Source organism: Cryptococcus neoformans, chromosome 3 (genome assembly GCF_000149385.1).
Source record: "Cryptococcus neoformans var. neoformans B-3501A chromosome 3, whole genome shotgun sequence".
Lineage (NCBI taxonomy): Eukaryota > Fungi > Basidiomycota > Tremellomycetes > Tremellales > Cryptococcaceae > Cryptococcus > Cryptococcus deneoformans.
This window is the reverse complement of record NC_009179.1, coordinates 58,215-79,145: the sequence shown is the minus strand read 5'-3', so window position 1 is coordinate 79,145 and position 20,931 is coordinate 58,215. Positions and strand designations below refer to the sequence as shown.

The window sequence follows — 20,931 nt, the reverse complement described above, 5'->3', positions numbered from 1 at the left end:
AGTTGGGGGATGGTACTGTTAATTTGATGGAGACTATAAAGAGGACTGGTGAGTTGATATCTTGGCTCCTTTTCTTTCCTTCGTTATGCCGCCCTTTGCGATGAAAATGAAAAGATTTTTGTGCTGATCGTTTGTTCCTCACTCCTTGAAGTCGACCCGTTCAATTTGATGAATCCCGGGAAAGTCTACCCCAACATCAAGCCCAAGCATCAGTAAAAAGAGAAAAGAACATTACTTACAAGCAACTCGTTCCCTCGAATAGAATACATTTCGATACACCAATTAATCTTCTTTTGGGATCACTGCAACATTATGCATGGTATTGTAGTGCAAAAAGGCAAACGGTTGAGATGTGGTATCTGGTTGTGAGTGGGGATAATACTGTTGAGCTGATTTGGAAAGATGTCTATATGTATCTCTAAAACTTCGAAAAACACCTTGCGTAATATGCTTGCGCCTCGTATGCAAAAGAAATAAGAGATGACAACAACGACGGCAGCGGTAAACAAGGAGGGAAGAGCGGCAAGGGGAAGAATCGAGGTAGAACCACCATCCTAGGCGTTGTATTTCCTTCTCCGTAATGTTCAGTTTTCCATTTAAGCCATCTACAAAGCTGTAGCCGCAAATTCTCACCCGTGCCACCGCTTCCCCTACCGATCACTCCCATAATAATTATTCGTATCATTCAGCAAAGCAAACGAGCCGGTTGATTTCTCAACGACTACGAGGAAGTCGATGCCATCTCATCAGCAGCAACAACAGGCCCAATTAATTGGGCTACAACTTCCTGCTCCCCCCGTCTCAACATACTTGAGCAATAGCTTCCAAATTTGTGACTATTTCTCCCGAGGCATTGTTTTTGCTTCATCCGACGTTTACGGCTTACTGCCCGCGCTACCCCGACTATTACATTATCTCTAATAAGAGAGGCGCACTTTTATCCTCCCCCTCGACCAAGTCAATCTAACCAGCCTTTGAGGAAATTTCAAGCATCAGCAATGCAATGTGCATCATCATCATCAGAAGATAATATTATCTACATGCGCGTTCTTGTACCTATTTTGATATCGGTTATTATCATTGTGGCAATAGCTATTCCGAATGAACCAAAAGCCTCAAAAGCTTGTCCTGGATTTCAAGGAGGCTGGCGGCGCTATAATATCTCCCTGAGCCCTTCTGCTGGTTACCTATTTGAATGATAAGAAACACAAACAGTCCGGCGGTTCTTGGGATAATAACGGAGTTGGTTGTAACAATAACGACATCTAATACCTGAGCTAATAACTATCGAGATGCTGAGAAAAAGACACTTAATATGGTTTTTGCTGTGTTATTATTGTATACGTATTAATTGACTTACGATGCTATAATAATGATCATGCTTCATGGGCGAGTCGCCGGCCTTCCACAATGCAGTGGTGAACTTCAATACTTAAAAGCAACAATCAACAGTAAGTTCTTTTCTTGAACCTTTTCCTGATATTTAATTAAGGTCTTTGAACTACGGGAAAAGAACAAACGGGGCTTTCGAGATCAAGTGTGCTACTCATGGATACTTGTTAAATGTAAATCTGATTTTGGTGGCTCAGACTCCACAAGGACCTTGTTCAGATCGAGTAGCAACTTAGCGATTGAGAAAAGCTCGCCGTATGCAGATGGAGGATCACTTGAACATGATTGGTTGGGCTATTATATGCATGAATGATGGGTTTCATGTTTTGCCTTCTGATGATTGCGACTTTCTACTTCAACAGTAACCCATCTCATTAAAGTTGTAGATAAATACCTTTATACTTCAAGGTCATCGGCATATTTCATTTGGAAAAGAAGAACAACAAAGCAAGGAAAAAAGAAAGATAAGAAATTATTACGAAGTAGATTTTTTCAGTACAAGTGGTGCCGGTAGCTGCAATTTGTTAGTACTTATACAATGGACGTTGCCATGCATGTGCCAGCTTTTTATACGCTACCATTTCCCCAAGTATTTACACTCACATATATGGAATATGCTTATTTGCTGAGTATCCATGTACGATCACCACTCGCTGTGCGGTGGACCAGTGGTCGTGGGTGGACCTTGAAAGTGGAGGCAGAGCGCGACTTGGTCGATTCGTCCAAAACACATACGTCCGTCTGAGTCAGGCATTTCGTCATCTTTCAGTTTGATTATCTTTCATCTTTCTTTGTTATTATTCTTTCTCATACAACTATGCCGCGGAAAGCGGCTGTAGAGGACAACATATATCGTGCGTAACCTGAATCCTTGCCGTTCAGAATCCGAGCTGATGGCGGGACTCGCCAGTCGACGAGGCCGAAGACTTCATACTGTCTCATGCCAGCAGCATCGCCCCCTCACCGCCTCAATCCGACCAACAGCCAAAAGCCCAATCTGAGAGACTATCCGCCACTCGAAAGAAGATGGACTGGGAACATGAGATCAACACTCATCCTGACGAGCCTCTCGACGAAAGTTACCACCGATCTTTTAAGAAGAGAGAAGCGCTGGAGCGGGAGAAGGGTAAACGTCGCGAAGGTCAGGACGGGAACGAAACGGATGTAGTGGGGAAAGAAACACAGGTGGGTGATGATGATGATGACAGCGATGAGGAGAGGTGTATCATCTGTTTGATGGGATTAAGAGATAGAACCATTGTCGGCGTATGCGGACACGAGTTCTGCGTAAGTCTATGCAACTGCGTTGGCGGGAACAGAGCTAATCATCCTTATTAGTTTGAATGCATAAGCATCTGGTCAAACCAAAGCCGGAAATGTCCTCTTTGCGCTGGGGCAATGGCACCATTTCTTTTGCATAATCTTGACGAGGAGGCGCCTACAAAAGTGAGTTAATGAGTCTTTCTATATGAGGTCTATTACTAACAAAAAAACCGCAGTTTTATCTCCCTCCTCTACCTTCTAAACCATCATCGCATCTTGCTCGCCCTGGCCCTTCAAGAGAGAGGCTTCCAACGAGACGAGAGGAACGTCCGAGGTGGGGAGAGCGGGAGAAATTGGATCCTGATGAGTTGGACATCCAAGTCAACCGTCGGAGGGAATTATACAAGCACGGTTTATTTGCCAAGGCACGTTATGAATGCTCTGCCCACTGGATTGTAATGTGTCTGACAAGTCCTATAGCATATCGCCTCCAACCGCCATACCCGCTTTCGAGCAAACCCCACCCCTCGGCAGATTGCCTCTGACCCCGAACTCGTCCAACGCGCCTCAGCATTTATTCGGCGAGAGTTACGCATCTGGCCATCTCTTGATGTAGAGTTCTTTACGACTTACATCGTTTCGTTGTTGCGGACGATAGATATACGCTCAGAAGCGGTCGTCAGACTATTATCCGACTTCATGGATACCGTCGAGTTCCCTAATGGAGCAGAGCATTTTTGCCATGAATTATACTCGTACCTCAGGAGCCCATATCGAGAACTGAAAGGGTATGATGGGATTGTTCAGGTATGTTACCTTGGACCACGTGTCATGATTAGTGGGCTGATCGAATCTCCCAGTACGATCCTATACCACCTTCTAGACCACCAGCTTGCTCGCCACCGCCAACAAGGGGACGTTCACAATCTCGTTCAGTCTCCTCATATTCTTCTTACTTATCCTACTCTTACTCTTCTCGATCATCCTCGCGTTCAATCAGTCCTCGTCCTCGTTCTTACTATCGCAATAGATCACCTCCACGCCGATACCCTTCCCCCCCTATCCAGCGTTCCCGCTCTTGGTCTCGATGTCCTCCGCGGAGAAGAAGAGCCGGTCCGAACTATGAGGATGAACATGATTACACGCGGTATCGTGATTCTATCAGACGGCGGGGCAGGGGTCGAGGGCGTGTTCCAGATAGAAGGCGGGAACACACGGGTTCAGGAGGAAGAACGAAGAGACTTCGGCCGTATGAGTTCGAAAGGGTACGTGACAGAGAACGAGGCTCAAGGGCACATACGCGGACTGATGGAGGAGGCATGCGGGCATGGGGCAGTGACAATGGCAGGAGTCAAATCGAGGATGAACGCGAGGAACGGCCCGAAAAGAAGCAAAGGATAGAGCTATTCCCTTCGCCGCCTCGCCCAGCGAAGAAGGGGTTAGATGATGGTGAGGATAATCCTACGACAACCAACCGACGCGACATACCACCTCATATGCCCTCACCACCTTCCCTCGCTTCACGTCTAGGACCAACTGTACCTGAATGTCCTATCCCTCCACAAAACAACTCGAAAGGTCGAATGGAGAGGGATTTGCCCCCTCATATGGCTGGGAGAAAACTTTCTATCAAAGGGGCGGCCGTCACGAAAGCACCGACAAATCAGCCTGGAATGAATTTACGGGAAAAGCTTGTAAAGGCCAAAGCGGAGGCTGCTCAAGACAAAGTCAATCTGTCAAACCAAACCGAGACTTCGCAGAGAATCAGCAGAGTTGCATCGGAGTCTGTTCCTGGATCAAAGACAGCAGAGCAGCAAGGAGCCTCCAAGTTATCGTTACGTGAACGATTGGAACGAGCTAAAGCCGAAGCAAAATCAAAGATTCAGCCCGGCATACCTCCTCCCGACTATGCTAACAGCGCTAACTATCCCAATGTCACCCTCCCGGTTCTTACCCCTCCGCCAGGAGCACCACCATTATCACCGTCGTCCGTTGCACAACTTCCCTCTATTAAAGAAGATGCCAACGTACAAGCCCTCCGGGCGAAGCTTCAGTCTCGCCTCAAATCTCAACGGGAACGTTCTTTGTCGCACAATCCTGTAGGAGACGTTCGTTCTGGGGCTGCTTCGACCTCAGCCTCAACCTCTGTCCCAAGTGCAGAGAACAGTGAGGTCACAAACCCTAAAGAGATTAAAGAGAAAGGTCTAGAAGCTACGATGAATAGAGCTCTGCGCAGTATCACCGAGGAAGAACGGAAGAAGGAAATTAGGCGACGGTTGATGGTGGCCAAGGTGAAGGAAGCAGAAACCGATGCGGAAAGGAAGATGAGGGAAGGGGAGAGATGAGAGCTGTACTCTATGCGGAGTAAATTATAGGACAAAAGAGTAAAAGTTGTCGCAAACTCCACAAGATCTTGTCTCATCAAATGAAATAGCTTCATATGCATATTGTTGTTGATGAATCCTCTACCTCTCCCGGCAGATGACATCAAATTCATTGTTGCAGTTTACAATACATCTACGTCCGCAACTCATGCTTATGTTGAAAAATTAAAGAGGAAGAAGATTGTATCTATGCGATAAGATTTATGTTTGAGTTTCTTGAATTCTGACGTCTTCTTCCAACTGTCCGTCTTCCGTCTCTTCGATTCCATCTCACCTTCCATTTCCTCATCCTTCATCATACATCAATTCATCATTCCTCATGACCAAACCACTCGTTCTTTCATTCTTAAACTCCCAGCATCCTCTTCGACTCCTCATACACAATCCAGCTGACACCCACTGCGGGGCCCACCTTCAATATACTAGGCAGTAACCCTTTATAAAGGCCTCTCCATCCTTCATTCTTGAGGGTCTGCTGCATAACGTCGCGGAAACCAGTGTATTGATGTGGATGGCCAGATGAGCCAGAAGCCTGAAGTCGTGTTCGAAGGAGGTTGACAGCTGTAAGTGGAGAGGAAGGCAGGGATCAGTCTTCAGCTATGTGACGCTGATAACGAGAAAGATGGGGAGAAAGAGGGATGGAACGGAGAGAAAGGGACTTACGATAAACAGTCGCAGCGCCAATAGAACCTGAAAGCGCTCCAAACGAGAGTACAGCAAATACCGGCGGCTCATCCGCCTTTGTCGACCGACAATACGCCGTCTTGAGTGTCTCATATGTTCCCATATCAATCGCACTGTACGGGAAAACGCCGACCAGACCCAGCGTCAGTCCGCGATAATATGTCCTGACCCCTCCTGCTCTCCACATTTCCTTTGCTGTCTTGACCACATGTTCCCATCCTTGGTTCGGGCCAATATCACTTTGTATCCGCGTTTTGAGGGTTTCGAGACCGTAAATGGCCAATTGGGAGGTGATACCACCTACGCCGCCAGAGATGAAACGGGAAGATGAGGAAAGTTCTGACGGATCTGAGACTTTATCCCAGTATTTGGCGAGGAATTTTTTGGATTGTTCATATGAGACGAATTTGATAGCGGATTCCTATGCAGCTATGAGCTTTAACATCTTGAGAGCGCCGAGAAAGAGGGATACTTACAGGGAGGATCTTTGTCACGTTCAATCCATTCCCAACCCAGAACGCTCTCAATCCCCCACCTTCCATATAAATCCTCTGCACCGCTCCCCACAGATTCGTCACCGCCCTGAAACCATTTTGTAAAGGATGGTTGATTTGTGGATGACGATTGAAAGCAGAAAAATCATCAGTCGTGATGAGGTAGACTTTCAACCTGTCGAATGGAGCTGTCACCGTCCGCGAGACGCCACCGGCAATGGCACCCGCCAGGAGGAACCTCCATGCCTCATGCCTATCTTCCTGCACGACTTCAACGTCCTCGTCGTATGGTCCGGGGGTGTCGGCAAACTCTTCGTCTTCTTCTTTATGTTGTTTTGGGGGGTGGAAGAATCCAGCGGCGGTAGATGTTTGAGGTGAGTTGGGGGCTTTGGGGAAGGAGATGCTTATATCGCCTTCTTTGTCGACGCGAGCGGCACCTCGGCCGTCAGAAAATCGTTTCCGGACTTGGTAGACTATAGGAAATTAGTTTAGTAGGAAGACAAGGACGGTATGCTTACATTTGTAGATTTCAAATGGCGTCGCTTTTCTGGGCAACATGATCAGGAAATCTCTGAAATCGGCGAACGTAAGGTACAACCCCTCTTCTGAACCTCCCTGCGAGGGCCCTTTAGGTAAGCCTTCTTTGTTAGAGGGACTGGCGAGGAAATGGACAAGATCAGAAACAGTTGCCGGCGTGACGTCCACCCCTGAACGAGAAAGTGCGGCTCTCATCTCTTGCGCGTCAAGACGGCCGTCGGCGTTATGATCCAGTTCCTGGAAGATATCCCACAACTCTCTTTCCTTATCCCATAAGAACCGCCTGAAATCTTGCCACGCGATACCTTTTCCCTTTAAATTCTTCATTTCCGGCTCAAGGTCATCAGGTCCACCCCATAATGAACTATCCGGTCTCTCCTCGCTAATACGCTTGACCAATTCTTCTTCGTAGAGCCTTCTTAACCTCTCAGCGCGCTCAGGCGACAGGGCCGCAGTGGTACCCTGGCCAGGAAGCTGCATCTTTTTTGTCGGTGTGGGTTCGTCGCCATCAGGAATGGATGGAAGGGCGGGAAGAGATTTCCAGAGCGCCCTGAGTTTTGAAGCTCTTGCGGCAGGACCTTCACTGGCGCGGAACTCGGCAAGAGTGGGACGATGGTCCGAAAAGATGTCGGGTCCGGGGGCTTCGCGAAGGCACATAGGTTGAGGAGGAGGTGTTGGGTCGGTAGGTAAGGGGTGAAATGATGAGTCAGTGTGGGGTGGATGGGGTGAGAGGGTGTAATGGGGTTCGGAGGATGAGGATGAGGATGAGGTTGGCATATCATCTATCTTAACGTCTGGGAGCGAGTTGTCAGTTTTCTACGCCTGAGTGTGGGAGCGTACCTCTTTCCGATTGATCTGACATCTGTTTTGTCTCAACAGGGTTACGGCTTGAATAGAAACAACTACAGCAGCTAGTCGCCGATAAATAATTTTAATGAAGTGAGTATCTCTTCCTGGAAGAACCTATCGATTGCCTGCGATTCCTCGGTTAGCAGTTGCTCTTGACATAACATAGCTGCGCTCACCTGGTTGTCTCGAGAGGTATGGCTCAAAGAGAACAACAAAAGCAGCTGTTTACCGGGGAGTAATTCCGGTACAGTACTCTTCCTGGAAAGACCTGATGACTAAATTGTTTCCTTTGGTAAGCTACACTCTGATGCTTCCCGCATGGCACGTACTGCACTCACCTGGTAGGCGTGTATGTGGAAAAATTGGATGCAAGAGATGAATGAAATCGATATAATGACGAATGATAACGCTCGCTTTCGTTGAATTCAAGTTTTTGGCGCGCTGAGTGATGACGGCGGGCCCGGATGAAGCGAGGAGTTTACTAAATACTTACTTATATTTGTTATGGCTAGCCTTCGCTGGCAGATGTTGCACAAACGTCTATTCTGGAGTTGTAGAGGATAATGTATGGAGTATTTGTGAAAGATGCGTCCATATCACCAGACATCTTGTGTTCTCCATGCATCCATCCGTGTCCACCAACATCTGGAAGCGTACCAGACGGCTTCTCATTGGGCCGCTTATTCCCGACACCACGCAGCTGGGTAGTACTAGGCTCCGTACCACCGAATGCTTACATTCGTTCATACACTGGTAATTCTTTTTGATCTTTTCATTCGTTCCATGGGTTCACATTCAATTTTGGAATTCCCTAATGTATGTAAAAGCACCCTATAGACATTCAACATGATCATACAATGAAGACCTTATGCCACCACCCGCCCTCCCCATTTAGCGCAAGCTCCAAGATATGATGCTCGACACATCAAATAACTCGGCCAAATCGATTGGCCTTTTGGCTCGTGGAAAACAGATATTTTTCAAGCACTTTGTCTTTCTGATCAACGTCGTTTACATTTTTGATCTCCATGAAGGGAGTAATAGGGAAGGGTTTCCGATCCGCCATCATTTTTATCCAGACGAAAGAAAAAAAAAATGTTAAGAAGGGCGAGGCATAAGTTTGATTAAAATAATGAAAACGATGGGTGGTGTCATGTGGGAGCAACGAAAGGAAAGTGACGATAGTAAGGTTGGTGGTACTATGTCCCGATTGATAATTTCGTTGTATAGAGTTTCTTATCAGAACTGAATACTGTACAGTATATGATAATTGCTTCAACTGTGGGTGAACAAAGAAATATTTGACTACTCAGATACATACAAGAACGCAGCCGGCGATTTACTACGATACAACAAAGCCAACCACAAGACCGTTATCATCGATCCACTGGGCTCAATATTGGCCCAAAATAATACTACCCATCGAATCACAACCTATCGACCTCGCCTTTCTACATCCCTGATCAAACCTCGCTCATGAGATGGAGCTTGATGGGACGTTGGTCGATAAACTCGTAATGAGATCTATCTACGACCAATGATTGGATTGGTGATGCGGCCATTGTTCATCACTTGGTGTCTTGTAACGGTGCACAGGCCGGCTAGAAGAGGACAGAAGACCGATGAACAGAAGGGGCAATTAGCCAAGTCGGGATTCGAAACGATAGGCGTGAACTTACAACTCGTCAACAAGACTCTCGTCATCTTTTAACATAGTCTCTTTCATTGATTTCATATTCCGTCCTCCCTCCCTCTTCATTATACTTACAGGTAGCAGTTATAGATAAATCCGCGTATACAATTGTATGTAGTCAAAGATCGTAAGCCCAACGACTTCAACGCTTTATTTGCTGTCTTCCTTCATCAGCCCCCTGCATGGCTGCTTCGCCTTCGCGAGGTTGACCGCATGAACGGCAACCCAAATGAGCACACCGACACATGCGCCTGAAATAGGATCAAATAATGATTAGCAGCTGCTATATGCCGATGGTGAAAAGAATACGAGGAAAGGCGTCCTTACAGATTCACATGATGATATGTCAGGTTGAAATCTTCTGTCGGTCACTTGGCTGTATGTCGGCTGTTGATTCGATTGCTGTTGTTGAGACTGTTGACCTTGCTGAGGGCGATAACGGAAGTACGATAGGATGCGGGTGCTCATCGGTGTAGACGGTGGTGAGGTGAACTGTAAAGAGGAAAGCACTGTCAGTTTGAAAACAAAGGTCGTGGAAGAGGACGAGTTTGAAGCATAATCACGTACTCGACAGGTCTCAGGCCTTTGCACAGGGAAAACTATGGTTTTTGCGGCAGATTCACCGCCTGTTTCTCGAGGTAGTGGGCCTATGACCTCGGTGACGATCGGTGGAAACTGTAACCTCAACGCTGTCCTCAATTCCTCTATGCTCCAGGTCCTCTGTGGCTCTCCTTCTTTCTTCATCACATAGATCCCAATTAAAGCTTCTTGGGATATGACGATCTGACGCACATTGGGGAAGACATCGGTATATGACCTAGGGAGGCCTGAATACTCTTTGTAACCCAGCATTGCGATTCGCCACATCTCTTCCATATTGTCAATCTCCAGAACCTTCACGTAGCTTAAAGCTTTCTGCTTTCTCTTCCACGTCTTTGATCGGAAGTCAAGGCCTTTCAGTAGACCTTTGCTAGTCTTAACATAGTGGTACAGGTGAGGTATGACGAGATCATAGACCTCGGAGCACAAGGTGAGCGCTTTGAGTGGCTCAATGTCGGAGAAGTGTTGAAGAATGATGTCGTGTACAGGGGCAAGCTTGTCTAGTCTCGGCAGTTGTGTGAAAGACGGCGGAAGGCTGTATTCGTCCACTGGCGCGTAGAGTTCGTATTCGGCATCGGGAGAATGGTAAGTGGCGTTGGTGTATGGGTTGGTGGCGACTAAAGCTGCAGAAGTCCGACGAGGGGAGTACGCTGGTGGGGGAAAGAACGGCTGCTTCCCACTAATAGACATTGTGCTTGCTTGTCTTACAAAGGCGATAGAGATGTGGGGTGGCCTCTGTTAACCCGATACAGCGGGTAAATAATACAATGAGCGAGGTGCTGGGCGGGAACTCGATAAAGTTTCCTCTTCTTCCTCGTCGGGGCCTGTCTACTCGTTAAAATAACCTAGCAGAGTATAGAGGTGTCGTTGAATGAAGATCGGAAGCTGACAGCGGCGAATGTTGAGGTGATCAGACAGTGTTCTTTGGAAAATAGCACGCATGACGAAGGTACTCACCTTCTCATAAGCGAGTCTCGTGATCGTACGACGAAGGAGTCGACATCCAATCTGGCTTGACTAGTGTGCAGGTTAGCTGCATATTTTTGGTGTCATGAATACTTTGGTAATAGCCGCTGGATTTTTCACTGCAGGTGGTCATCAAGCAAGCTAATCGGACATGGAACGGGAAGTGTTGGGCTCGTGCGTGAGTAGACTCACGAGCAAACACCGAGATACTCGGGCCATCCGGCAACTAACTGCCCAGCTCTTGCCGGCCGCTATCAACCAAGCTGTTTGCTTGCATACGTAACAGCAGTGCGCGTCTGGCGTTGTTCATTACAACAACGACCCTGAACAGGGTTAGTCGCGTCTCGGATCTCGCCGAACTATGAGTCTTCGAAATTGTCGGACTTGCCTTATCGCCGAAAAGCGATTGCTCCCGTTCACCGGACACTCGCCACTGCTTTTTGGTAGTCGGCAATTCGGCAATATATTGTCGGGGCGAGCACTCGCTCCCAGCGCCTCTGCTGGCGAGGGGCCGCGGTGGTCGACTTTGACATTCTCGAGTGAATAACGTCTTTTCTTCTTGCTCTTCAAAAAACTCTCCTTAAAAGCTACCTACCCCTCACCACCCTACATCCGACAATGCCCCCCAAGTTCGACCCCAGCGAGGTTAAGGTGCGTTGGATGAGAAAATACCAGGGAACGTGGGCGAGAGACTGATTTGTGTGACAATTGCTGCCTCTTCAACTGTACAAATTAACCATCTCCCACGACCGTAACGATTACGTCTGTATCCTTCAATCTACCCTCTTTATTACTTTGCAACCTCATGGTAATCAAATTGCACTCTTGGTCGGCCTAAATTCGACACTCAAATAGATCATCTACCTCCGAGCGACCGGTGGTGAGGTCGGTGCCTCTTCCGCTTTGGCCCCCAAGATCGGTCCCCTTGGTCTCGTGAGTCATTGCCATTGGAGCTGGCGTGTCTGTGCATAGTAGAACCTGGAGGGAGCGAACGGTTTCAACGCGACGAGTGTCGGCTGGAGGGTGTGATGGGAAAATTTGGGACGTGTCAGTGAGAGACGAATATTGCGAAGGGCAGGATAAGGAGCGTATGAGAGTTATGGAGGAGGACAAAACACAGACACGCCGCTGTCATACGATTTTTGTGGGCCTTCGGCTGATTGGTTTCCTATAGTCCCCCAAGAAGGTCGGAGAAGACATTGCCAAGGCCACTGGTGACTGGAAAGGTCTCCGAGTGACTGTCCAGCTCACTATCCAGAACAGGTGAGTTTATCGACTTTCAGAGCTCCAAAGTTTCAATTTCTGATGCATCAACTTTAGGCAAGCTGCCGTCTCCGTTGTTCCTTCCGCCTCTTCCCTTGTCATCAAGGCCCTCAAGGAGCCTCCTAGGGACAGGAAGAAGGAGAAGAACATCAAGCACTCCGGTAACGTCCCCCTTGACCAGATTTACGACGTGAGCTATATCTTTGCCATCCAGACCAAAAATTCTTGTGTTCTTTACTAACCAGACACTTTCTCTAGATTGCCCGTAAGATGGCCCACAAGTCTTTCGCCAAGAACCTTTCTGGTGGTGTCCGTGAAATCCTCGGTACCGCTCACTCTGTTGGTTGCACTGTTGACGGCAAGAACCCCCACGACATCATTGTTGCTATCCAAGAGGGCGAGATTGTCGTTCCCGACGAGTAAACTTTTGGGCGTACTCGTAAGGGGCGTGTAGGATAGGGGATGCATGGCTTCACAGACACACATTTTTTGAACAGGGAGTGGTTTGAGTGACAATGCGGTCGGAATAAGGTGTGAGGCTGCTTGAAGTCGGGTGTTAGGATGAGAAGCTTTCGGCAATCTCAGCGGCCCATTCTACTAACTGTTCCTTTGTTTTATTTGGGAGACGCAGACGACAAGTGTTTTGCATGACTGAACGTTTGGTTTGCACGAAGAGCCATGCGATCGACCCCGTTTGTCGTCTCGGCTCGTCTACTGTCGAAACTCGGAACTGACCAGCGCCTATCCGAAACCTGAGACCAATCCTCGTTGAATTTCCAGGAGGATTATTTTCATTGTCACTTTCGTTACTCTGACGCCGGTTGTAGCAGTTTTTGTCAAGCTACAACATTTGAAGAGAACTTGAGAAAATTGATGGTGTTTTCGGAAGTACTCACTGAGGCTGCTTCGATAATGCCGACTGTTGCTGCTGCCTTCTATTTCAACACAGTTTCAACGAGCCGACCTAACAAGCTGAGATAAAATATGAGTCAAGAATGTATCGTGATATAGGGTTTTGGTACCCCACACAGTTCACAAATAAGAGTAGGAATCGCAAAGTTGCAAAATATGTTATCATGCAACATGATCCGCCATACTACAACAAACTCTACTTTCCCAGATATATTTTATAACTGCTCTTCCGCTGGGCTCGATGAAAGTGGTTGAAGGGCTTCTTCGAAAATTCACTTTGCCGTCGGAGATGCGCGCCTCTCTTTCGAGCGTCCTACTGTTGATGTCATCGTTTTCTGGAGCATTCTCTCGTCTTCGAGTTCTTTGAGAGATCGATTTACGTACGTATTGCCTTCCCGTATAACCACTCAAGTTCGTGACTGCATTCTCGGAAGACTGAACCATATATTAGATCATTCATATACACCTTCATCTAACCTAGATATACAAATACATACACCTCTCGGAAGACAGGAAATATATCATGTTTGGAGCTATCGTTGCTGGACGTTTGGTGTAAGTTCTTCCATCTTATACCACCCCTTGCTCATTCGCAACATATAGTCAGACCAACTTACAACAAATGTAAGTCCATAACAATATATAGGGTACTATTTCTAAGCTCAATGACTGACTTCCTGACTATCCCCGGCAGTGACGAAACACATTTCGTCTTTCCCCTTGAACAGCCCTACGAGATCAACCACTTGACTGTCTTCTTACTTGGAACTGGTGGGTGCACAGTATAAGTCTCCGAGTAAGGAGGATATGTGCTTATAAATTACACAGTGCCATTTCCTGAAGGTTTCGGTGCATCTGTACACTTTGCTTGGCCGGGTAAAGAGTACATCCCCCTTGGAGTGTACGTGACTCCTCCCGTAGTCCATTACCTGCCTACTCGTTGTCACTTAACCACGGAATGCTAACATGTGATTCAGTTTGACAAATACGAAGCCTTCAGCCATCTTCCGTGTTCGTTCGCACTTGCCCCCGAACGCTCCCATCGGACAACCGTCTCCACCAGCGCAACTGGGTATTGAGATTGCGCCCTTACAACAATTGGAGGCTATTGCTGCTGGGTTGAGTCAGAGCGCTTCTGGTTCCGGAGCAGGAGTGACAGGCGGAGATGGGAAGGGAAAAGAGCTGGTGAAGAATGTGGATGTAGGCAAGGTAGCTGAAAAGGTTGTCAGGAACGTGAGTCGAAATTTGGACGTTGTTACATCCGAATGATGGAATAGGAGCTGATATGTTGTGAAACAAAGTTGTTTAACTTTTTACATTCTTTCGGGGGGGAGGGAGCTTTGACGTAAGTGTGGTTCACGTTACGAAGTGCACATATCTGATCCACGATGCAGGCCTGATACACAAATTCCTCTTTCAGTATTCCAGCAATGGTACACAAATTTCACTCGGAAGATTGAGAATGACAAGGGGGCATCATTCCTTGATAGAGAAGATTGATGCACGATGTACTGTGTTTCAGTTTGTATCGCTTTTCTATAAAACTATATGTTATCAGCATTTATAATGATCTAGATACCAGCTATATCTATGTCTGCGTCGGGTCATTACGTTTGGCACTGGGCGGCGCAACAGCCAACGTCGTCTTACACCTATTTCTATGCCTATCACGACTTTCAAGCTACTAATATCCAAGTGTCTTTTTCCTCAAATCTTTTCTGTCCCTCATTTCCCTCCTCCAAGGCTCAATTTTCTTCCAGTGCTCTTCTACTTCCGCCTCTTTCCCACCCTCTGCTTCCGACATGAGCGACATGAGATATTCAGAGTATGTCCATTCATACGGTGTGCCGAATAGGAGCTTTTGTCTCGCACTAAGGGTTTTACGATCGAGCGGGGTAGTTGATGGTGAAGAGGAAGAACAAACTTTGGTAGTGGTAGTGGGAGGTGTTGCTGCAGCAGTGACTGTGATATCGGGTTGAGGTGCGCTCAAAGATGATACGTCTAAGTGATTGATGGATGGTACAGAAACTGATTGTTTGGAATAAGGGTTCGATGGGTTTTCAGGTAGAGCGGGATGTTCGGGGAAAGAAGGAAGGAGATTTGCCCAGAGGAGGGAGGTGAGACGAGCCTGCACTTGCGCAAGAGGGAAGGGAACTACTTGATAGGCTGTAAAAGGTATAACCGTTAGAGCCCCATTTTGTTTTGTGATATGGGAAGAAGTAGGACCCCAAGATGGGAAACTGAGCCTTATGCGCTAAACGAAAACTCACAGAGAGCAGGAAAGGCGATACTGCGATCTCCTTTCAGAAACAGTAACAGCTCATCAAGCTTCTTCATTCCCAAACCTTTTACCCCGCCCTCCTCCCATTCCTCACCTCCCTTCCTCTCCCCACTCCTAATCACCCCATCAACCAAATCCACCTCATCCCAAGGTTTGTCTGCACGCTTGAAAAAAGGGTAAGCAAAATTGTACCCCGTGGCGTAGATGATTGTATCCACCCCTGAGAGCTGTTGTCCGTCTTCAAAGTGGATGACACCTTTAGGATAGGCGGAAGAAGGCGGTGAAAGATGGGAGATGAGGGGCAGATTGTGGATATATGGAGCACAGGGTCCGTCAGGGCTTACGGAGTGCGAGGTAGCGCCAGACGACGAGACGTAAACTTTGATAAAGTTTTCCCCTGTAGCGGCTTTCAAAGAGGAAGAATCATCTAACTTTTGGTCGGGGGTGAGCGAACGGCTCAATGGTTGGCCGGATGGATCATATTTGTCGATATTGTGGGAAGCGAGGAGGCGGGAGATATCGCCGCCTGATGCAAAAGATCCGACGACGAGGACGGTCTGGCCGGCATGGTCGGAGGCTCTGCGGTAGAATCTAGAATGGATGATTTGGCCTGGGAATGAGCTGTTTTAAAGGTGATGGAGACGGCAAGAAACAGGTAAATGAAAAAGCAGGGATGTAAAAACATATAAATGGAATGGTTGACTTACCTGAGGCCGGGTGTGTTGGGTATCCATCCATCGCTGTAATGCCCATTCGACACGCTTATATAGTCAAACTCTTCGGATGTTTTAGAGTTGCCAGATACAGATTCGACCGTCCATCTTCGTTTATCAGAGCCACGGGTAGTAGAAGTAAGGTAGACCCGCTCTACACGAGTGTTGAAACGGATGTAAGGGAGGAGCTCGTATGCTTTGGCATAGTCCTGAAGGTACTTCAGTACAGCGGCTACTCATGTTAACGTTGTGAGCTCTATAACACAATGTATCGTTAGACTTGTCTCTCACCTCGATCTGGGAAAAGAGGCGTCTTTTCCGGAAATTTAAACCCTCTGAAAGCCATTATAGGCTATTTAGTTCAAGGTCAGCGACTTGGGTTTAACCAGACAACGGTTGCAGCATGGCAATGCCTACAGCTGGGATATTGGTTCGCAAACCTTCGTACATCGGCGACGATATCTTGGAGGCTGTTGAATAAGAGAATACATCGTCCATCTTATCGTTTTCGCCTGGTAAGCTAGTCCTCTCGGCCTGCTTGGGTCCATCTTCCGATAACCTGGATGAGTTCATTCATCAGTAATAGGCCAGCGGGTCCGAACAGCGGGCAAAAAGTGACAACTCACCATACTCCGCCAACATCTCCTCGAGCTTCAAACGCAACGACTTCCAGCTTTGTCTTGACCGCTTTCCTACTCCAAGCTTCGAGTAACTGTTGTGTTTGAGTTAGACCGGACGCCCCGGCGCCTATGACGGCCACGCGAATGACAGGTTTACCTGTCTCGGTCGTCATGTTCCTAGGATTTATTCTACAGCAACAGCTCAAAGGTATGATATGCGTATGCGGTGAAGACCTCTTGATTTGGAGATTTGAAAAAGATGATGATGCTGTGGCGAAGCTCCAAATGCACGGCGTGCTGTCGTTGCCGGCTGTAGGCCTAGTGGTGGTGGTAGTGTATAGCGAGCGATCCGCCCAATTTTGGGGTACTCGTGTACTGCAAGTTCTAAGGAATGGAGCTGTTGTGTTCTTCAAACAGGGTCTAGGCATACAGCCTTCGTACACTACTGGTTAAGACGATTTCGTTCAAGATATGGATCGATCTTATCATCAGTTATATCGGTGTACTTATATCGGATGTGAGCGGCGTCCTAGTCGCGTCATCGTTTACAACCTCTATTGCTATTACAGCATATGAAAACACCACGCCAAGTCGCTTAACGGTATGTCCAATGCAAAAGGAAGCATAGAAAGATAGCCGATTTGAGGGTTATATGAGATAGCATATGAATATGTCGCCAAGGAGTAGGAAGAAGCGCAAGGTGCAATTAAACTAGATGGATCAAGAGCGGAACGAGGAAATAATAATAGGTCCGTCTTAAAATCCTCGATGCACTTGCAGCACAGAGAAATAAGATAGTCAATTAAAATTTTATCCAGACTATGACACTGGATTCTGATTTGACTTCAGTTTGGTTTCAATTGCTGTTTCATGGGTAGGATATGTTGAGATCTTTGTTAACTTCGTAGGAATTCATGGTGGGAGGCATTAGGACTGTGAAGGAAACGGAACGAGCTAGTAATAAGTCCCCCTGGACGCGGTCATCTCGGCATGGCCACATTTGTCGGGATTATCGCACCAAGGGCAGCGCCGCTCCCTGAAATGGTGCCTTTTTTTATACAAGCGAAAAATGGGGGGTTGTTTACATTGTTTGTGCGTTGTTGATTACTTCCGCGGCTCCGCGTCCGTGTTTGTTTGGATAGAAATTCGTAATGGGAGTTGTAATTTGATTAGAAATACCCCGGATATGGTTGTGACGGATTTGTAATGCCTGTCTTACGACCGGTGGCCGACGCATGTCTTCCCCTTGCCCGCCCAGTCGTCCTTTGGCGGCCCGCGCGCACCACCCAGACCCCTTTACATCCTCTCATCTTCCGCTTCCTTTTCGCATCCCGCTTATTAGAAGCTTCTACTACCTGTCTTCCTACATCTTCCTTCTTGCTTCCCACCAGCGTAACTGGCCAGTCGCCACCGCTACCCGTTCTTCCTTCCTTCCCGCTAGTCGCGTCAACTGTCGCGTAAGATTTCTTACCTCCGCGAGCAGGGCGAATTTCCTACCCTCCTCTTACGACAGAGATAATGGGCCGCACCACCAGACGCTCAGCAAGGCCCCAATCGGGTACATCTACTCCCCCCAACATCTCCTCTCCGCCTTCGCGCCCTTTGTTTCCCAGCATCTCCCTTCGCTCTTCATCGCCTACTCCACCTACCCACGAAAACCTCTCAGCCCGGTCCTCTCTCCTCAGCGTGCTCACACGACCAGCCCATTCAGTCGCAGCGACGCCAGATTCGCCAGAGGAAGAGCTCTCGGATTTGTCGACAGTAAGCAGCTATGCCTCGAGTGTTATCTCTGGTACACATTCAAAGGACATGACCGAAGAGGAGATTGCAAAGGTATATGAGAATTATTTGGAGAAGCCATTCATCCAAATAAAGACTACAATAAAGCATAGCGAGTTTGGACATTGTAACAATCCCAATTGGCGGTGGACCAGTCAGGTAAGTACCGCCGAGCGCGTAGCACGACTTGTAATGAAAGATTTTGGGTTAACGATATCAGTGGAATCCCAACGAAGTGATTCATGCCGACGATGCCAGACCATCCTACACTGTGTTACTAAGTACATACTTGAGTTACATCCTGCTTATCATTATCGGTCACATTCGAGACTTCTTCGGTAAAAAGTTTACACCAGCCTCATACGCTCATTTGATGCCCCAGAACGTAAGTCCTTGTCTCGTTTACGTGGCTAACATGTACAGGGCTACGCCGCGCTCAACTCCGACTTCGACTCTTTCTACACCCGTCGATTAAAGAAACGTCTCGACGACTGTTTCGCGCGACCTACCACCGGTGTCCCCGGTCGAACCATTGTCTGCTACGATCGTTCCTCCACCGACCAGAACAACACTTTTCAATTGACTGGTACTACAACGCGCGCTTTGAACGTTTCCTCTTATAACTATCTCGGTTTCGCCTCTTCTACAGGTGGCTGCGCCGATGCTGTCGAAATGGCCATTAAGCGATACGGTGTTGCCAGTGCCGGTGCCAGACATGAAGCTTCTACTACCGACCTTCACTTACAATGTGAGAAACTCGTCGCCAAGTTTCTCGGTGTTGAAGCGTCCATGGTCGTTTCGATGGGTTATGCCACCAACTCGACTACGATCCCTGCGTTGGTTGGTAAAGGCTGTCTTGTGATTTCCGACGAATTCAACCACGCTTCTATCCGTGCCGGTGTGAGAATGAGTGGGGCTTCGATGAGATGGTACAAGCACAACAATATGGATGTGCTTGAGAACTTGTTGAGGGAAGTCATTTCACAAGGCCAACCCAGGACTCACAGGCCGTGGAAGAAGATATTGGTTATTGTCGAAGGATTATTCTCAATGGAGGGTAGTTTGGTTGATCTTCCCAGATTGATTGAGCTCAAGAAGCGTTACAAGGTGAGTCATTACTGTTCGTATGAGATCATTCACGCTGACATATGTCAGTTCTATTTGTATGTCGATGAAGCTCACTCTATCGGTGCGATGGGCCCCAACGGTCGAGGTGTTTGTGACTATTTCGGTATCGACCCCCGTGAAGTCGACGTCTTGATGGGTACCGTCACAAAATCGTTCGGTGCTGCCGGTGGTTACATCGCGGGTAGCAAGGAACTCGTCGACCGTCTCCGTGTCCGATCACACGCTACCGCGTACGCTGAATCCGTATCTCCTGCCGTTCTCACCCAGATCATCGCTTCTATGGGTTCTATCATGGGCATTGCCCCTCCCCTGGCTGCCCCTCCCACAGAGGACGACAAGTCCGAGACATGGTCCATCGCATCCCGTCCAGCAGTGTACGGCCCCGCCCCATCTTCCCTCCTCCCCCCTTGGCTCACCCTCCCTCCTCACTTACTCAACGGAACCGAGGGCCGCGAACGTCTCCGCCGTATCGCTTTCAACTCCCGGTACCTCGCTTCTGGTCTTCGCAAACTGGGCTTCATCGTCTACGGTAATCGGGATTCACCCATCATTCCTCTTCTTATCTTCCAGCCCGGTAAGATGGGTTACTTTTCTCGTATGATGCTCGAGCGTATCGGCCCCGACAAGACACCCATCGTCGTCGTGGTCGTGGCCTATCCCGCGACCCCACTCATCACTTCCAGAGTCAGATTCTGTCTCTCGGCGAGTCACACGAAAAATGATATGGACATGGTCCTCAGGGCATGTGATGAAGTTGGAGATGTGTTGAATTTGAAATATAATAAGCAGGAAATGAGTGTGGAGGAAGTCATTGCCAATGCTGAGGAGCTGGTTGCTGCTTCTCATGTTTAAACATGGGGTGAAGAATGAGTGTGTTCATTTTGCATATGGAAGGGAACGATGAAGGACGAACTAAATCATACAGCGTTTAATTATTTTCACACCTCTTTTTTCGTCTTTTTCGTTTAATCCTTCTCCATTATTTTATTTTACAATTTCTCAACAAGCAATTTGAATCGTACATTTTTCCTAATTTGTTTTCTATCACCTTTTTTCTCACCTTCTTGCAAAGCAACAAGCAGCTTAGATTGCTTCAATTGCGAAACAAAGCTAGAATCTGTAGGAGCTAGAACCTATATAGCCTGGACTGGATTCTAGGGAGTATTCGTCTTTCTTTTTGGTCTGGTTTCTTTTGCCTATTATATGTAAATAGGATAAAGGATGTTTAAACAATTAATATCATCTTCAGGTTGAGCGGACACCACTGTACAAGTACAAGTACAATCCAGAGTCGACTATTACTGAATTCATATGAAACGCCTCCCATGAATGGGCTCAAGTAGCCGAACCATAAGCAGATCCTCTTAGCCGCT

At 47.7% G+C, this 20,931-nt stretch overlaps 8 protein-coding genes across 8 annotated transcripts in view; 5 read left to right on the top strand and 3 right to left on the bottom strand.

Moving 5' to 3' along the window:
- Positions 1–216, top strand: part of CNBC0240 (hypothetical protein) — a gene marked incomplete at both ends in the record, with an annotated part of 2,055 nt that extends 1,839 nt beyond the window's left edge. Inside the window, 2 exons of the mRNA XM_771437.1 lie at positions 1–48; positions 152–216. The exon at positions 1–48 is cut by the window's left edge and continues 170 nt beyond it. Of these exons, the coding sequence (XP_776530.1) occupies positions 1–48; positions 152–216 (113 nt within the window). The remainder of the gene's footprint in view (positions 49–151) is intronic.
- Positions 217–2,418: 2,202 nt separating this feature from the next.
- Positions 2,419–5,000, top strand: CNBC0230 (hypothetical protein; the record flags this gene model as incomplete). The annotated part of the gene is made up of 5 exons (XM_771436.1): positions 2,419–2,679; positions 2,731–2,838; positions 2,892–3,080; positions 3,136–3,920; positions 4,004–5,000. 5 exons carry the CDS (start codon positions 2,419–2,421, stop codon positions 4,998–5,000), a joined length of 2,340 nt encoding a protein of 779 aa, XP_776529.1.
- A 385-nt stretch (positions 5,001–5,385) lies between these two features.
- Positions 5,386–7,616, bottom strand: CNBC0220 (hypothetical protein; the record flags this gene model as incomplete). The annotated part of the gene is made up of 5 exons (XM_771435.1): positions 5,386–5,600; positions 5,703–6,144; positions 6,200–6,690; positions 6,736–7,548; positions 7,595–7,616. 5 exons carry the CDS (start codon positions 7,614–7,616, stop codon positions 5,386–5,388), a joined length of 1,983 nt encoding a protein of 660 aa, XP_776528.1.
- A 1,850-nt stretch (positions 7,617–9,466) lies between these two features.
- CNBC0210 (hypothetical protein) lies at positions 9,467–10,586 on the bottom strand (the record flags this gene model as incomplete). Its single annotated transcript, XM_771434.1, has 3 exons — positions 9,467–9,547; positions 9,624–9,788; positions 9,864–10,586. The coding sequence occupies 3 exons, from the start codon at positions 10,584–10,586 to the stop codon at positions 9,467–9,469; spliced, it is 969 nt and encodes a 322-aa protein (XP_776527.1).
- Positions 10,587–11,480: 894 nt separating this feature from the next.
- CNBC0200 (60S ribosomal protein L12) lies at positions 11,481–12,548 on the top strand (the record flags this gene model as incomplete). Its single annotated transcript, XM_771433.1, has 5 exons — positions 11,481–11,513; positions 11,718–11,795; positions 12,037–12,125; positions 12,183–12,315; positions 12,384–12,548. The coding sequence occupies 5 exons, from the start codon at positions 11,481–11,483 to the stop codon at positions 12,546–12,548; spliced, it is 498 nt and encodes a 165-aa protein (XP_776526.1).
- A 1,012-nt stretch (positions 12,549–13,560) lies between these two features.
- On the top strand, positions 13,561–14,537 carry CNBC0190 (hypothetical protein; the record flags this gene model as incomplete). The annotated part of the gene is made up of 7 exons (XM_771432.1): positions 13,561–13,592; positions 13,641–13,661; positions 13,732–13,808; positions 13,866–13,938; positions 14,015–14,270; positions 14,339–14,382; positions 14,432–14,537. The coding sequence occupies 7 exons, from the start codon at positions 13,561–13,563 to the stop codon at positions 14,535–14,537; spliced, it is 609 nt and encodes a 202-aa protein (XP_776525.1).
- A 184-nt stretch (positions 14,538–14,721) lies between these two features.
- CNBC0180 (hypothetical protein) lies at positions 14,722–17,079 on the bottom strand (the record flags this gene model as incomplete). The annotated part of the gene is made up of 6 exons (XM_771431.1): positions 14,722–15,203; positions 15,308–15,939; positions 16,026–16,263; positions 16,323–16,383; positions 16,449–16,590; positions 16,658–17,079. 6 exons carry the CDS (start codon positions 17,077–17,079, stop codon positions 14,722–14,724), a joined length of 1,977 nt encoding a protein of 658 aa, XP_776524.1.
- A 1,090-nt stretch (positions 17,080–18,169) lies between these two features.
- CNBC0170 (hypothetical protein) lies at positions 18,170–20,410 on the top strand (the record flags this gene model as incomplete). Its single annotated transcript, XM_771430.1, has 4 exons — positions 18,170–18,589; positions 18,651–18,815; positions 18,854–19,537; positions 19,586–20,410. 4 exons carry the CDS (start codon positions 18,170–18,172, stop codon positions 20,408–20,410), a joined length of 2,094 nt encoding a protein of 697 aa, XP_776523.1.
- Between the last annotated feature and the right edge of the window lie 521 nt (positions 20,411–20,931).